Source organism: Amyelois transitella, chromosome 18 (assembly GCF_032362555.1).
Source record: "Amyelois transitella isolate CPQ chromosome 18, ilAmyTran1.1, whole genome shotgun sequence".
NCBI classification, from domain to species: Eukaryota; Metazoa; Arthropoda; class Insecta; order Lepidoptera; family Pyralidae; genus Amyelois; species Amyelois transitella.
In genome coordinates this window covers 1528525-1543604 of record NC_083521.1, presented here as the reverse complement: position 1 = coordinate 1543604, position 15080 = coordinate 1528525, and the positions used below count along the sequence as shown (strand labels likewise).

General features: G+C 36.5%; 2 protein-coding genes across 2 annotated transcripts; one reads left to right on the top strand and one right to left on the bottom strand.

The window, feature by feature from the left end:
* Positions 1 to 7516: 7516 nt before the first annotated feature.
* Positions 7517 to 10802, bottom strand: LOC106137881 (26S proteasome regulatory subunit 6A-B). Its single transcript, XM_013338818.2, has 5 exons — positions 10120 to 10802; positions 9607 to 9802; positions 8976 to 9172; positions 8356 to 8486; positions 7517 to 7763 (listed from the first exon to the last, which is right to left on the bottom strand). The coding sequence occupies exons 1-5, from the start codon at positions 10672 to 10674 to the stop codon at positions 7556 to 7558; spliced, it is 1287 nt and encodes a 428-aa protein (XP_013194272.2). The 5' UTR covers positions 10675 to 10802; the 3' UTR covers positions 7517 to 7555.
* Positions 10803 to 11129: 327 nt separating this feature from the next.
* On the top strand, positions 11130 to 14574 carry LOC106137882 (succinate dehydrogenase [ubiquinone] cytochrome b small subunit, mitochondrial). Its single transcript, XM_013338819.2, has 4 exons — positions 11130 to 11318; positions 11864 to 12000; positions 12470 to 12654; positions 13689 to 14574. The coding sequence occupies exons 1-4, from the start codon at positions 11288 to 11290 to the stop codon at positions 13882 to 13884; spliced, it is 549 nt and encodes a 182-aa protein (XP_013194273.2). The 5' UTR covers positions 11130 to 11287; the 3' UTR covers positions 13885 to 14574.
* Positions 14575 to 15080: the final 506 nt, after the last annotated feature.

The following is a 15080-nucleotide window of genomic DNA, read 5'->3' as shown; positions in this document are numbered from 1 at the left end:
TTCCACCATGTACTCATCTATACTAATATTATAAAGCTGAAGAGTTTGTTTGTTTGAACGTGCTAATCTCAGGAAATACTGGTGTGAATTAATGAAAAATGAAAATTTGGAAAAAAAAACGGGGTAAATTATTCATCCTTGAGAGCTTCAATGATGGCCAAAATAACTATTTCACGCGGACAAAGTCGCGGGCACAGCTAGTACATACATAAAATCACGCCTCATTCCTAGAGAGATGTAGGCAAAGACTACATTTTTCCACTTGCCACGATCCCTGCCTCCTTCTTTCGCGTCATCCACATTCATAAGTCTGTTCATGGAAGTTTTTCGGTACCATGTACTCTAATTATTTTTTTAATAAGATACAATAATTTTATTGCTAACCGATGCTTTTGCGGTGAGGAAAAAGATCGCGAAGAAGCGGATTTGTAAGGTGGACACCGGTCTTGTCATCAAACAGGAGAGGATGCTATCTGGTGTAACGCCTGCTGGATCATGATTTATAAGCTTTTCTGAGAGAATGAAGAAAATGCTGCAGTGCAGTTTGTTACCGCTTCTTCTGCACTGACGCTTTGGAAGCGGCAGTAAAGTTAGTTTTGAATAATTTATTTGACGTCAACCAATGTTGTGAAACCAAAAGACATGAGACAATTATTAAGTGATACGAAGGATCCCATAATAATGAAGAAAATTTTAGAATTTTGAATTTGAGATGATCTAAGCATCCTAAGCAAAAAAGGTAGAATCAGAATTTTTCAAGAAAAAGCCTGAATGAGGTCTCCCCTTCTCGAAGCAATGAGTTTAGATGACGAATCGAAGGCTACGTTTAACTGAATGACTTGTCAGAACTGAGAATCAGAAATAGTGACATCGAATTTAATTTTTTTAACTTATCTACTTTAGTTTAAAAAGGAAAATACGGAGTGGGAAGGCCTAGACGAACGTATCTTGATCAAATTAAGGACGTCCTGGCAAAGGGTCAGGTCAGGTAGAGTTATGAATGTGGATGAAGCGAAGGAAGTATGTAGAGATTGTGGCAAGTGGAAAGATGTAGTCACTGTCTCCCCTTCCGCGAAAAAGGCGTGATTTTATGTATGTATGTATGTACTTTAGTTTAGTTTTTCAGTACCCGCATCTACTTCAAATGGTGATAACTGAAAATCAGCGTTTTTGTACTCTTTCAGTGCAAAAAGATCGCTGAATTATGAAGACTTCGATTTGCTACAGCACACCTGTATTAGTTTTAAGGATTTGTTATTGTTATATATTATTGTTATATGTATATATGTGTTTTGTTAAGTTACGTTTATTATTTTTTTCGATTTTTTTTTACTTCTATGCATGGTCGCATCTTAACATAACAAACATACTTTTGACCAAGTTTCTAGTATTTTTGAGTGGAGAACACTTTCTTAAGTAACAATATTATCTACGAATAGCAGACTACCTATATAAATTACCCAATATGCAGGGTGTAGGAGACACCCTACACTTTTATTTCCCATTGGCAAGCGTGTAACGCGCTCATAATACGCAACAGGGGTTGGGGTTCATCGTGTTTCCCGTATTTTCCGAATAACACGACCATCGAATTGTTATTTCGGAAACTTCCCATTTAATGTGGAAAAATGGGCAAAAGATTACTTCCTGCTTTGCCTGTATCAACCAAATCAGTATGTTTATTTTCCAAAATACGATGATCAAAGATATATCATCTTTGATTACGTTGGTAGCATAAATAGCTGACCTACATTATATGATTTTAATTTTGTTATTATTTTAACGGCCTCTGTGGCTCAGCGGTAGTACGCTTGTCTGTGACACCGGAGGTCCCGGGTTCGAATCCCGGCCAGGGCATGATGAGAAAAGAACTTTTTCTGATTGTCCTGGGTCTTGGATGTTTATCTATATAAGTATTTATTATAAAATATAGTATCGTTGAGTTAGTATCTCGTAACACAAGTTTCAAACTTACTGCGAGGCTAACTCAATCAGTGTAACTTGTCCCGTATATATTTATTTATTTATTTATTTATTTATTATTATTCAAACGATTCGTTCATTCGATTCTATCATTAAGCCAAATAGCTGAACGTGGCCATTCAGTCTTTTCAAGACTGTTGGCTCTGTCTACCCCGCAAGCGATATAGACGTCACTATATGTATGTACGTACATGTATGTGTTCAAACAAAACGTGAGCGAATTTGCGGCCTGAGCAATAAAAAAGTATTGAGATGCTTTTTGAGATGCTTTTTGTTAACCGGCTAAAAAGCGTCTGTGGTCAATAAAAAAAACAAATTCAACACATTTGACTTTCCATATACCAGGGACACATAAGCAGCATAAAGCCGAATCGCACAGAACATACGGGCGCGGTGGAGATACGAACGAACAATTAAGTTTCCGGCGAGAAATGGAACTATGAATTGAACCAATGTTGTGAAACCTTAAGATATGATAATTATTAAGTGATATGAAGTGTCCCATATTACATTCATATAATCACGTCTATATCCCTTGCGGGGTAGACAGAGCCAACAGTCTTAAAAAGACTGATAGGCCTCATTCAGCTGTTTGGCTTACTTAATGATAGAATTGAAAATAATAAATGAATGAAATCTAATTTTCTTATCCATGATTGTTCATCATACGAAAATCATTCTGTTATTTTAAGTGATCTACCAACGAATACCTGCCAAAATATCTAGATAAACATCTAGATTTATATCATCCTCATAAATTGAGAAAGTGTGTTCGTTTATTAGTCTTTTACGACAAAACCACTGGATCCATCCATGAAATTTTGCATAAGTATGAGGGGTAAGGAGCGGAAAATATGGTACTTTTTAAGCGGGCGGAGCTGCGGGCGAAAGCTAGTCGATAATTATTAATCAAGAACTAATTATTAACTACTCACCTATTAATCCCCATGATATCTATCTCACTTAATCATCTGTCACTGTCACCAAAGTTTTTGCGTAATCGCAACAAGGTAAACAAACAGTGTTATAGGCGGTGGACGCCTCGGCCGACGGCAGGTGACTGGGGCTCCGTGGAGCTTACCTACTGACCAGTGTGACGTCATCACTCATAGCAACTTCATTTAGCCAAAAGTCAAAGGATTGGCTTAGCTTAGCAATTCAAAACTTCTTATCGTTGATTACAGTTAAGTTTGTAAAAAAATAATCTTCAAAAGTTATTAAATTCAATTCAACTTCTTCTCAATAAAAACCTTATCTCTAAAAACTATTTCGCATCTGTATCAATGCCCACAACTTGCATTTGGAAGATATTGTAAGAGCCACCTCTGATAAAGACGTCAAAGTACCTAACTAATGATCAATAAAAAATGTTTAGTTTCCTGGTACACTCCAAAATATCGTACCTATCCGGAACAAACGTCAGAAAGGCGATGCACTTTCAGTATTTTCGGGACTGTTGGCTCTGTCTACCCCGCAAGGGATAAGATTATATGTATGTATGTGTATGTACGTAATGTTTCACTTCGTTGCCAATTTGCGAATTAAGTACAATTCTGCCAGGTCCTTTACATTGCATACTCAATCAGCTGAGGCGAGGCACACAATACACACATCGGCCTTATGCGCACGCGCATTGTTACCGATTCACAGCGAATGAGTAACGCAGTGCAAGTCAACCATGTCCCTTTTTAGCTTAACGTATAATGGTGTAATGGACAAGCCGGCTTTAAAGGCATAATTGGATGTGACTGCAGTTCATTCAAATAAGAATTTTCCGTTTTTGCTTGGGAATTGCACTACATACATACAGCATACATATAATCACGTCTATATCCCTTGCGGGGTAGACAAAGCCTACAGTCTTGTAAAGACTGATAGGCCACGTTCAGCTATTTGGCTTTAAGATAGAATTGAGATTCAAATAGTAACGGGTTGCTAGCCCATCGCTTAAAAGAAGAATCCCAAGTCCATGGGAGAGTGATGGAGTGGTCCTATCTTTTTTTTTTAATTGCATTACATTGTATGAGTTAAGGATGCACTTCTGGTACTTATCACTAAATGATTCCATAATTAAGTGAGAATTCGAGTGGCAGTGTATTAGGATGAGTATGAAACTGTCCTCAGTCAACGGGACTTTTCGTTATAGAACCGTTTGCATACAGAATGAATTCCAACATTTCTGTTAGCGGATCGTTAAAAAAATACAAATTATTTTTTTTATTAATTACAATGGGACATTACAATATCACTTAATAATTGTCATACATTTTGGTTTTATAAAACTAAGTTTACTGCCGCTTCCAAAGCGTCAGTGCGGAAGAAGCGGTAACAAACGGCACTGCAGAATTTTCTTCAATAACGTCAACTTCACAATAATCCAAACTTAAAATAAGAACGTGGAGGAGAGAATACATTGTTATGATTGATTGGTTTATACGAAATTTAAATGAAAGGTCCACTATTTCGTCAAATTTCCGAAAGGCGAAAAATTTAGTAACACACAGTCAAAACTCACAATACATCAGTATGCTATAACAATACCAAAAGTGCAACTTTTCTCTTAACACAAACGGACGGCCCGGCAAACCGTGCCGGCCATAGATCCCGAATATAGAATGGATACGCGTAAATACGTAGATACAAACACATTGCGATTTCCTGCCGTAAACTGTATAGTTACCATTAGTTACGATCTATACCCAGAAAATTGTCAGTACATCTGCAACTTCTATTTCGGACAGATTTTTTAAATAAAGAATTGTTGAGTTAGTCGAGTCTCGAACTTACCTCGATGCTTACTCAATCTGTGCAATTTGTCCTGTATTTATGCATGTGTACATATTTAGTATGACTGATTTTGGGAATCCACCCTTTTTTTATTCGGTTGACAATTTGGACAATCTGTCCCAATCTTTATAACTCGCCGTGTGGTTCCCTGCACCGTAGACTAGTTGTCAAAGAAATAAATCACATCATCTAACTGCCAGTGGTTATCGTAAGGGGAGACTAAGGGCATAAGCACTACCTACTAGTCCAATTATAATATCAAAGTTGGGCATGATAAGAACCCTGGGATATTTTTACTATGATCCAGGAATAGCAAGGTCAGATAGTCATACATACTTCCTTATCTCTCTCATTTCTGCATGTTCCCAGTTGCACCCTCCACAGAACTGTCTCCACACTGTCTTTCTACTATCTTATCATAGTATAGCATATTACAGGCAAGAATCTGCTACAGACAACATATGTGTGCCTAACAAAAGCACACAAAATTGAATAAATCAACATCTCTTTATTTTTGTATACGCTGTGCACCTGATTATACATACACTGAATTGTAATAGCACTGCCTGCCAAGCGTTTTACAAGCAAAATAAATTAATAAAAATAGGTATATAATATTATATGTATACTTGATTAAAAAAGATAAATAAGTAATTATATATTATCAATTTTCAAACTACAATTAATTCAAGAGGCAACATGTATAGAAATATAACACCTACAAACAAATGGGCATTGAAAAAAGCTTATAATAAAATAATGAGGAAAGATCTTATCTAGGAACAAGCAGTGTAGATTTAATATAGAATTATAATAAAAAAAATAGAATGGTATATTTTTTGGAAGCCAAAACTATTTTTGTAGGTATGAAATATTATGGATATTTAAACAAAATAATACTAATGATACAATATATACAGAGATAGTATAATGTTTATAAAGTTTAATAAATAAATAAAGTTTTTTATGGAATATAATTAAGTCCAAAAAGGCAATTAAATGATAAAATTGAAGAGGTTCTATAAGAAAAAGAAAAAACCCATATTAGGAAATAAAAATAAATGCTGCATTAAAAAAATATAAGATATGAATTTGAGAGACTATCTTTGAAATGAAAATTTGAATTTTGAATAAACTTATGAACATATTAGAGTAAGTGTAATTTGAAGAAATAAGAGTCCAATAAGAAAACAAAATTCGAGACCACAATTTGAAACAAATTATGTTTTGGTTTCCAAATAGTGGTGAATTTGAAACAGATGATATTTAAATTTGTGATTAGTTAGTAAACCTGGTGCGGGGACGGATCAGGTTGCATGATGTGTGTACTCTAGGTATATCGGACGCTATCTTATATTGTTCACAGCCTTCTCCCAGGTCCATCGTTCTTAGCAAAAGCATGGAAAATAAGTTCTCATAATAAAATATTGGTTTCGGCAATTATTTTGTACTTTAGTCCTACTGTTAAGTAAATAAACAAATAGACAGTTTTAATGAGTAGGTAGTTTAAACAATATTTATAAAGTTTGCTTTGATTTTTGGGACACTTTTTATGCACGTAGCTTTCTTGTATTAGTAATTATTCACTTATATTTTTTAATTAATTTTAAAACAAAAATTCAGTCCATTTACGTATAGTACCTACATAAAATAGCCAATTAAATATATGCGGAAGGATTCAACAATTAGTCATCGCCAAGCGTAATTGGAGCGCTAAGCAACGAACTATAATACCGCATTCTCAGTAAACTACCTACATCCAGAAATCGATATCATTATGCGGTAATATAACACAATTTATTTATTTTCAATGTCACTTAGTTTATTTTGATAATTTAGGTTAGATACTCACGATTTAAGGCCGGTTTTACTTCGCTGATGATTTGCGAAGGTTGCTTTCTTGAACACCAATAATTTCACATTTCTATTAACCTAAATATTTTTATTTTTGGCTTAAATTTATACTTTAATTTTAGGAGTTCACTGGAATTTTGACACTTTGACAGTCCATTCCGATGTTTCAAATTTAGCACACGCACGCGCGTTGCTCTTTTAGTGTCGAACCCACTTCAGTTATATAGATTCATAATTTCTGAATCACATGATTGTTCTTTATTACAATCTTACAATAGTCTTCTGATGGGATTTTGTTGCTCTCCAATTTTTATATAAATACTTGCTTCTCCTGTACCAAAATTGGCCATTCCATTCTACCGATTTAAAAATTATGTGGCTGGTATGAGGCGGTTATATAAAGTCTAAATTGGTTCCTTGGGCTCCGAACTAAAATAGTGATACCTACTTGGCGCATTAAAAGGGTTATTAGCTTTTCCATAGCTTCGCCCGCGCGAATTTAGCGCCATCCATACGCGTGAATTTACTTACGACCTAAGACTGGTTCAGTAGCTTAAGTTTACGCGTTAAGAGATTTGCTTAGTTTTGATGTAGGCATGTACCGTAACGCAAAAAGGACCACGAGAAAGTGGATCAGTTATTGAGGAAACGACTGTTTAACATGTTTGGTGGTAGATTATGGGTAACTGATTGCAACATAGTCGGCAGCTTTGATAGTTTTACCAAACAGCACCACCCATTTCCCAAGAAAATAATTGATATTTACTTAAATATTTTTTTTTATTTTCAATACTTTTAATTAATCTGGGTTTGTAAATACGTGTGTCTGATATGAAGAACAAGTTCCTTAACCAAGCTCTAACCAGCTCAAAATAAAAATGAAAATCACGGCGCGTTAACAGAATTTTATTGACCATACATATTTTAAAAACTAAGCATAATAGCTAAGGTTCGCCTTCTTCTTGGCCTGTACTTCCAAGATGGCGTCCATGAAGTCTTCGTGGGTGACGGCCGTGGCCGAGCGGCGCAGGGCTATCATACCAGCTTCTACGCAAACCGCCTTGCACTGCGCGCCGTTGAAGTCGTCCGTGGAGCGGGATAACTCTTCGAAATTCACATCGGGGCTCACATTCATTTTTCTGTTAAAAAAATATGAATATCAAACTTTTACAGAATATACATTGGGCTGATGGACTTTAATTACGGCCTCTGTGGCGCAGCGGTAAATACGCTTGTCTGTGACACCGAAGGTCCCGGGTTCGAATCCCGGTCAGGGCATGATGAGGAAAGAACTTTCTCTGATTGGCCTGGGTTTGGATGTTTATCTATATAAGTATTTATTATAAAATATAAGTAGTATCGTTGGGTTAGTATCTCGTAACACAAGTTTCGAACTTACTTCGAGGCTAACTCAATCTGTGTAATTTGTCCCATATTTATTTATTATTTATTTATTTATTTAATTCGTACATGATGTGCGTGACTTAATTTCCCACCAGGGCAAGTTTTCTCAGCAGGGCCACTTTTATCAGCTCCTCAATTGGCATTGAGCGTTATGTAAAAATACTTAAATACTGGGGAATAAAAAATAATAGTGTGGCAATCCCAGTAGTCTATACCATGAAACATAGTATTAAAATACCATTTCAAAAACTGTACATTTATATTTTACGTATAAACACCGTTGGAACATTAAACTTGGGAGAATAAAAAAGCATGATTTAGTCTCACCTAGAGTGGATCTGCATAATCCTAGCTCTGGCCTCTTCATTGGGATGCGGGAACTCAATCTTCCTGTCCAAACGCCCTGACCTAAGCAATGCTGGGTCCAGGATATCAACTCTGTTTGTGGCTGCAATCACCTAGAATTATAATAGATTTCCATCCATAAAAATGTAGCAAAATACATACATACATAAAATCACACCTCTTTCTCGGAGAGGTAGGCAGAGACTACCTCTTTCCACTTGCCAAGATCTCTGCATACTTCCTTCGCTTCATCCACATTCATAACTCTCTTCATGCTAGCTCGGCGGTTTCGGGTACAGGACGTCCTTAATGTAGCAAAATAGTTGCAATGAATAAAATTTTAAATTCTGGCCAGTAATGATCAAGATCTAATCGGGAATGAACATGACGTGAGTATTTAGTGGACACCTCCTGAGGTTCATTTTGCATTTAACACTCGCAATTACTACTTCAGAAATTAGTTTTTAAATGTAGAATGTTATATCACGTTGGTCATAGGCAATATTATTATACAATAAAATAATAAGTTTTGATGGGGACTAAAAGCTGATTTATGCGGTAGAAGGTAGAAGCGAGACAGCATTATGGAGTGTAAAGTTTACCTTTATATCAGCAGTAGAGCTGAATCCGTCAAGTTGATTAAGCAGTTCCAGCATGGTACGCTGGACTTCCCTGTCTCCCGCCTTCTCCGAGTCAAAACGTTTAGTACCAATGGCATCCAGCTCATCTATAAAGATAATGGCTGGTGCTTTCTCCTTGGCGAGGGCGAAGGCGTCACGGACCAGTTTAGCGCCGTCACCTAGAAAGAATCGAATATTTTAGGGTGGCTCTGAAATGTTTTTTTTTTTTTCTTTTATCGACACTTTTATCTCCAAGTGGTGAGACTATGCCAGCCTCATAGGGAACTTAACAGGGAAGAGCTGTCACTTCTCAAAAGAGTTATGATCTTTGGGACAACATAGCTCTTATAAATTCATATTGAATTTGAATTTGAATGCTAAGTTTGCTCGTAGATCATGTATATTGATACTGAACTTCATGAACATAAGTATTTTGATCAAATCAGGAATGGTTTAGTAAAAGTTCAGGTAAACAGGATATCCCCCTGATGAGTAGCTCAAAGAGTCTTGAAAAGGTTGAAAGGCCACATTCAGCTGGGGCAAGTTTTAAAATGTAGCATCTGCTTCCAAAACGTGGCATGATTATAAAATATATGATGGTTAAATTACTCACCGATAAACATCTGCACTAGTTGAGGGCCAGCCAACTTCAGGAAAGTGGACTTGGTCTGGGCAGCACAAGCCCTGGCCAGCAGGGTCTTCCCGGTGCCGGGTGGACCATACAGGAGCACGCCCTTGGGAGGATGGATGCCGAGATTCACAAACTTCTCCTTGTGGGTCATTGGGAGCACCACAGCTTCTATGAGTTCCTGAAAGAATGAGTTGAATATTTCTATTGTAAAATAGACAATTTGTTTACAGTACATTAAATTGCAGAAATTGTTAAAGCAATTTCTTAAATTCATTAAATTCTCTTTATTTATGTGTTATTGGTGAGTATGTGATTGATATATAGCAAACACTGATGAAAATTATTAATAAAATAATGTTCAGTTATTGAATACCTAAACTGTTGGCTAGAAACTATCCTGTGGTGCACCTAAGACCCTAGCATAGGTAATGACAGCAACTTTTTTAAATTTGGGATGCCCCAAAGGTTAATTTGCTAAAGATAAGAAATTTTTACCTGAATCTGTTTGTCCAACCCTCCAATGTCTGAGTACTGTTCTGTAGGCCTCTCATCCACCTCCATAGCCTTCACCCTCGCATCGTACTCCGCAGGCAGCGTTTCCAATATCAGGTAAGAGTCCTTGTTGACGCCCACCAAGTCTCCAGGCTTCAATTTATCAGCATCGACCAGACCAATGACTGGTAAAAAGTATGTTTGGCGTGTGGAAGTTTTAATTACTGCACATTTACCCTTTCTTTGAGAGTCAAGATCGACGACTGCACCATCTTCTTCCTCTTCCTGAGGATCCACGTCTAATAACTCTATTACGTTCGAAACAAGGTATGGAAGGGTTTTGTTAACTTTGATCTTCTCTGTATTCTCCTTGATCTTTTCGTTCTGGGCTTGCAACTCGTGGGAAATTCGCATCACTTCGCTCTTCATGATCTTTATTTCATTGTCTAGGAGTCTCGTGCGGCTGATAATCTCATCTGTTGGCATACGAAGCACTTCCTCACTGAGAGCTTCCTCACCATCTTCCCAAATAGATTTATCTTCAAGAGTTGTAGCCATGATATTTGTATAGAATCAAGGAATTCTAGTAAGCACAAAACTTATTGTATTTTTATTAGAAAAGACTCGACAAAATTAGTGTTTTTGCTGCTTTGTCATGTCATGACATTTAATATCAGTGTTGCCATGCCATTCATTTATTTTTGTATCTCGAAGTAGAAACTGCTGATTTCGTCCGACCTAGATCTGATCGACTCGGACACACTAGATTAATTGTGTGTAATTAAACGGTGCAGTATAGCGTGCCACCGACCGCTAGTTAGTTTATTTCAAATGTCATAAACGTTTGCTCGTCTTGTGTGAGATTGGCGTCGCAGAATATATAGGAGTATATCAATTAAATGGAGACATCACTTCAGTAACACATCACTTGACTTCAATTGTTATGTATTCCGATCTAATAATGGCAGTTTTCGCCCTTTCTTTGAGTTGAATGTCAATGTCACAAGTAAGTTACACACACACGAAAAAGAAAGACGTCAATGTCAATCAATCAAAACGAATTTCGAAAACAATTCGGAATTCTGAATTTATTTGTGAAATTTGCGACGGAAATATTACAGTTTTATAATATTATTGTACAATAATTTTCTCAAAATAAAAGTCTTATAAAATGGCACTGTCAATGTTTCTTCGTAGTCCAGGTAAATATACATTTGCTATTGTTATTACATAACATGGTGTGTACTGTTTTCGAAAGGTGACAAAATTTTCGCGAACAGAAAATAATGAAGGCGAATTTGTTCCAATCAAAATAAAATTAATGTTCCTCTCAATAGCGCGATAATATACCTTAGGTTAGGTTAGGGTATCGTTTATACGTAACTTAGCAACAGCAACACATTTTTTGGACTAGATAGACAACCAGAGTAAAAACAATAAGATCACTCCATCTCTTTCCCATGGAAGTCGTAAAAGGCGACTAAGGGATAGAATGGGCTAGCAACATGTCACTGTTTAAATTTCAATTTAATCATAAGGTCAAACAGCTGAACATGGCCTGTTAGCCTTTCAAGATTGCTGCCTCTGTCTACCCCTCAGAGAATATAGACATGATTATATAGATGGTCTTTTTTAGGAATCCTTAAGTTTAAGTTACTTTTGAGCTCTGCTGTTATTATTTAATAATTAAATGAACTCTTCAATCAACAGAAATACATATATAATATATTTTTTTTCATATTTCTAGCTTGTGCAAGCCGCTTGCAACAGCAATGCATGCGCTTCTCAACACAGTCCCTGGCACGGAGCAGCACCCCCTTGATAGTGCCACTTAAAAATATAACCCTTCTTGAAGCGAAGAAATCCACACCTATTTTAAATTCTGTAAGTAACTGACTCCATAATTAAGAATATGTAACAAAAGAGTAGCCACAAGTTCAAGACTGTTGACTCTGTCTATCAAGCAAGGCATATAGACGTGACTGTATGTTTGAATGTATGTATGTTGTTTATATATACATAGCGTAAATGCAAAAGGATTGCATGTACCTTGCCAATGAAAAATGGTTGAAAACAGATTTACCTAAAAAAAAAACAGCTCCCATAGTGTGGCCCGCACGAAGCCATTTTATTGCGTATTTAACTGCTATTGCTGTTTCGCTATTTAATACGACGTAAAACGGAACAGCGATAATTTTACACGTGATAAAAAAGGCGTCTCGCTTCCATACTACGAGACAGGACCACCACCATTCTGTGAGGATATTAAATGTTTTTTATACTTATGTCAATCAGCTCTTTTGGCTAAAAGTAGTAGTGGTCATAAAGATTACATATATAAAAAAAATTCCAGGTCCGCGACTTCCGAACATCAATGGTACGCATGTCGGAAGAGAAGGCCCATGACCACGCCAAGCTGTGGGTCGTGGAGAAACTGACCGCTGCAGTCTTGGTGCCTCTCATCCCGCTCGGTCTGCTGATGCCGAACAAGCTGTTTGACTCGGTGCTCGCTATTCTGATCACAGCCCATAGTTTTTGGTGAGATTGCTATTATCACTTCTTTTCTTAATCTAATATTTTAACTTGTCATACAAATATGAAAACCCTTCCTCAGTCTCCTCATTCCTCCTGTACATTACATCCCCCACATAGTTCTATAACTTAAAAGTTAAGTTAAACTTCTCCTACTTAAGGTTTCCAATTCTTCTGGTATTTCAAGATTCTCTTAGAAAATATACGTTACAAATTCTCTAGATTCACAGAATGCAGGTAAGGTCTTTTACATTTCTTTTAATGAGCGAAAAGAAATAAATGCTCATTCAAGAAGTCCCCAAAGAATGATTTCCGCTGTCCTAGTCTAACAATATTACTGCTCCTTGTCCTTAATACCTATCCTTAACCTTTCCTTCTCCTAGGGGCTTGGAAGCTATGGTAGTAGAATATGTTCGAGTCCTACTCTTCGGGCCCGTTGTACCCAAAGTGTTCATGGGAATTGTCTATGCTATAACAGTGGTCATTCTCGGAGGACTCTTCTATCTGATATTCAACGATATTGGCATGTGTAGATCTTTCTGGAAAATATGGAGGAATATGAAGAAGCCTGCGCCTAAGAAATATTAAGATAAAAAGGTTATCTAAATTCATTGTGTTGTTAAATTTAGATTCAAAAGAGGTGTTTAGATGGAAATGTTTATTTGTTGGTTCTGAACAGTGAAGAATTACAGGGGGGTAGCCTAAGGAAATTCATAAAATATCTATCGCGCGATGGTTGTTGGTTGACAAATAAGCCGTCTTCAGTGGGACAGTGTGACAAAAACGATTGGACACGCCACAATTTGATGGTTTTGTGGTACATCTGTTGTTTTAATGAGCCAACTTAAACCTTTTTATGGAGTATTAAAAAGAACAAAGGATTTTGACGTATTGACAAAGTAAATATTAATTTAAATTTAAATATTATATATATATTGAATTAGGGAAAATTCCCAATCCGTCAAAATCCATCTTCTTCATTCTCCTATGTTCTTCTGTGGTTTTACAATAAGTTACACGGACGTTCCTTTTTATTTCAGGGGTCTAGAGGCGATAGCAGTGGATTACGCGCGTGCCTCAGTCGTGGGGCCGGTGCTAGCAAAATTAGCCGTAATCCTTGTTTATTTAGTTTCAATAGCGACCCTCGGCGGCTTGTTCTACGTTATAGGACACGATGTCGGTATAGCCGGCACGGTCAGACAGTTGTGGTCGGTCAAGTCTGAAAATCGCGCGTAAGTTTGTAGCTAACTTCAGATGGAACGCGGCCGTTAGTGTTGCCAGAATATTTATTTGAAAAGAGAACAATAACTGAAATTAAAACTTGCATTAGGTAGTTGTACTACAGCAGTGTTTTTTAACAGTACAAACATATTTTACAAAAAATGCAATTAATTAATAATTTAGTTTTTATCGATCGCATTTATATTCTGGTAACTTTGCGTGTCAACAAATTTGTACCTTAAAACATGTCATTTGAAAAATACTAGCCGATACGCAAAAAGGCGTATTTTCATTTTTAACTACGTACCTACGATCGTATCAATTACGTATTTTGTACGCAATGAGTTAAAAGTTAAGGCTATTGACAAGTATTATAGTGTAAAATTTCATATCTCAATAGATCTTGATAACTCACTTGCAGTGCCATTATTGAAAAACAAAACCATCTTTTGATTTATTTAATCTGTTACATACCGCCATTTTACATTATTTAGCATATATTTTTGCTTACGCGCATGTCAGTAATCTGGTCTTCTCAGACAATAAAGGGTACTTATTATATGTGTATTTTGCACAATTTTTTTTAATCGTGATTTTTTTATTGCAATAAGTAATAACGGCATAACTTTTTCAAAAAGTGCTGTGAGCGTTGGACCTATTGATGTAAATTAACTTATTGATTACTTATTAAATGATTTAGTTGAAGCATTTGTTTTTTATTTTTATACTCATCAGTACATACATACAACAAGACCTGGATTTTGTTTAAAAAAATATCCGGTTTACGGCTTTCCAAATACTAAGTATTTATAAATAATACAGGTATTAAACGCGCACGTACATACATACATATTACATAAAATCACACGCCTCTTTCCCGGAGGGGGAGGCAGAGACTATCTCTTTCCACTTGCCACGATCTCTGCATACTTCCTTCGCTTCATCCACATTCATAACTCTCTTCATGCAAGCTCGGCGGTTTCGGATACTTTTGACCTGACCCTTCACCAGGACGCGCACGTAATGTACCTACCTTTATTTTATTTTGGACGTTTCGAATCATGTTACAATGATCCGCTGGTCACCGAGCGACTCTCGAATTGGAAACATCCGAGATGAAATAAAGGTACGTTAGGTGTGTGTTTAATACCCGTATTATTTTAAATGTAATGCGAAAGTTTAATATTAGGTACTTATTCTCATATATATGT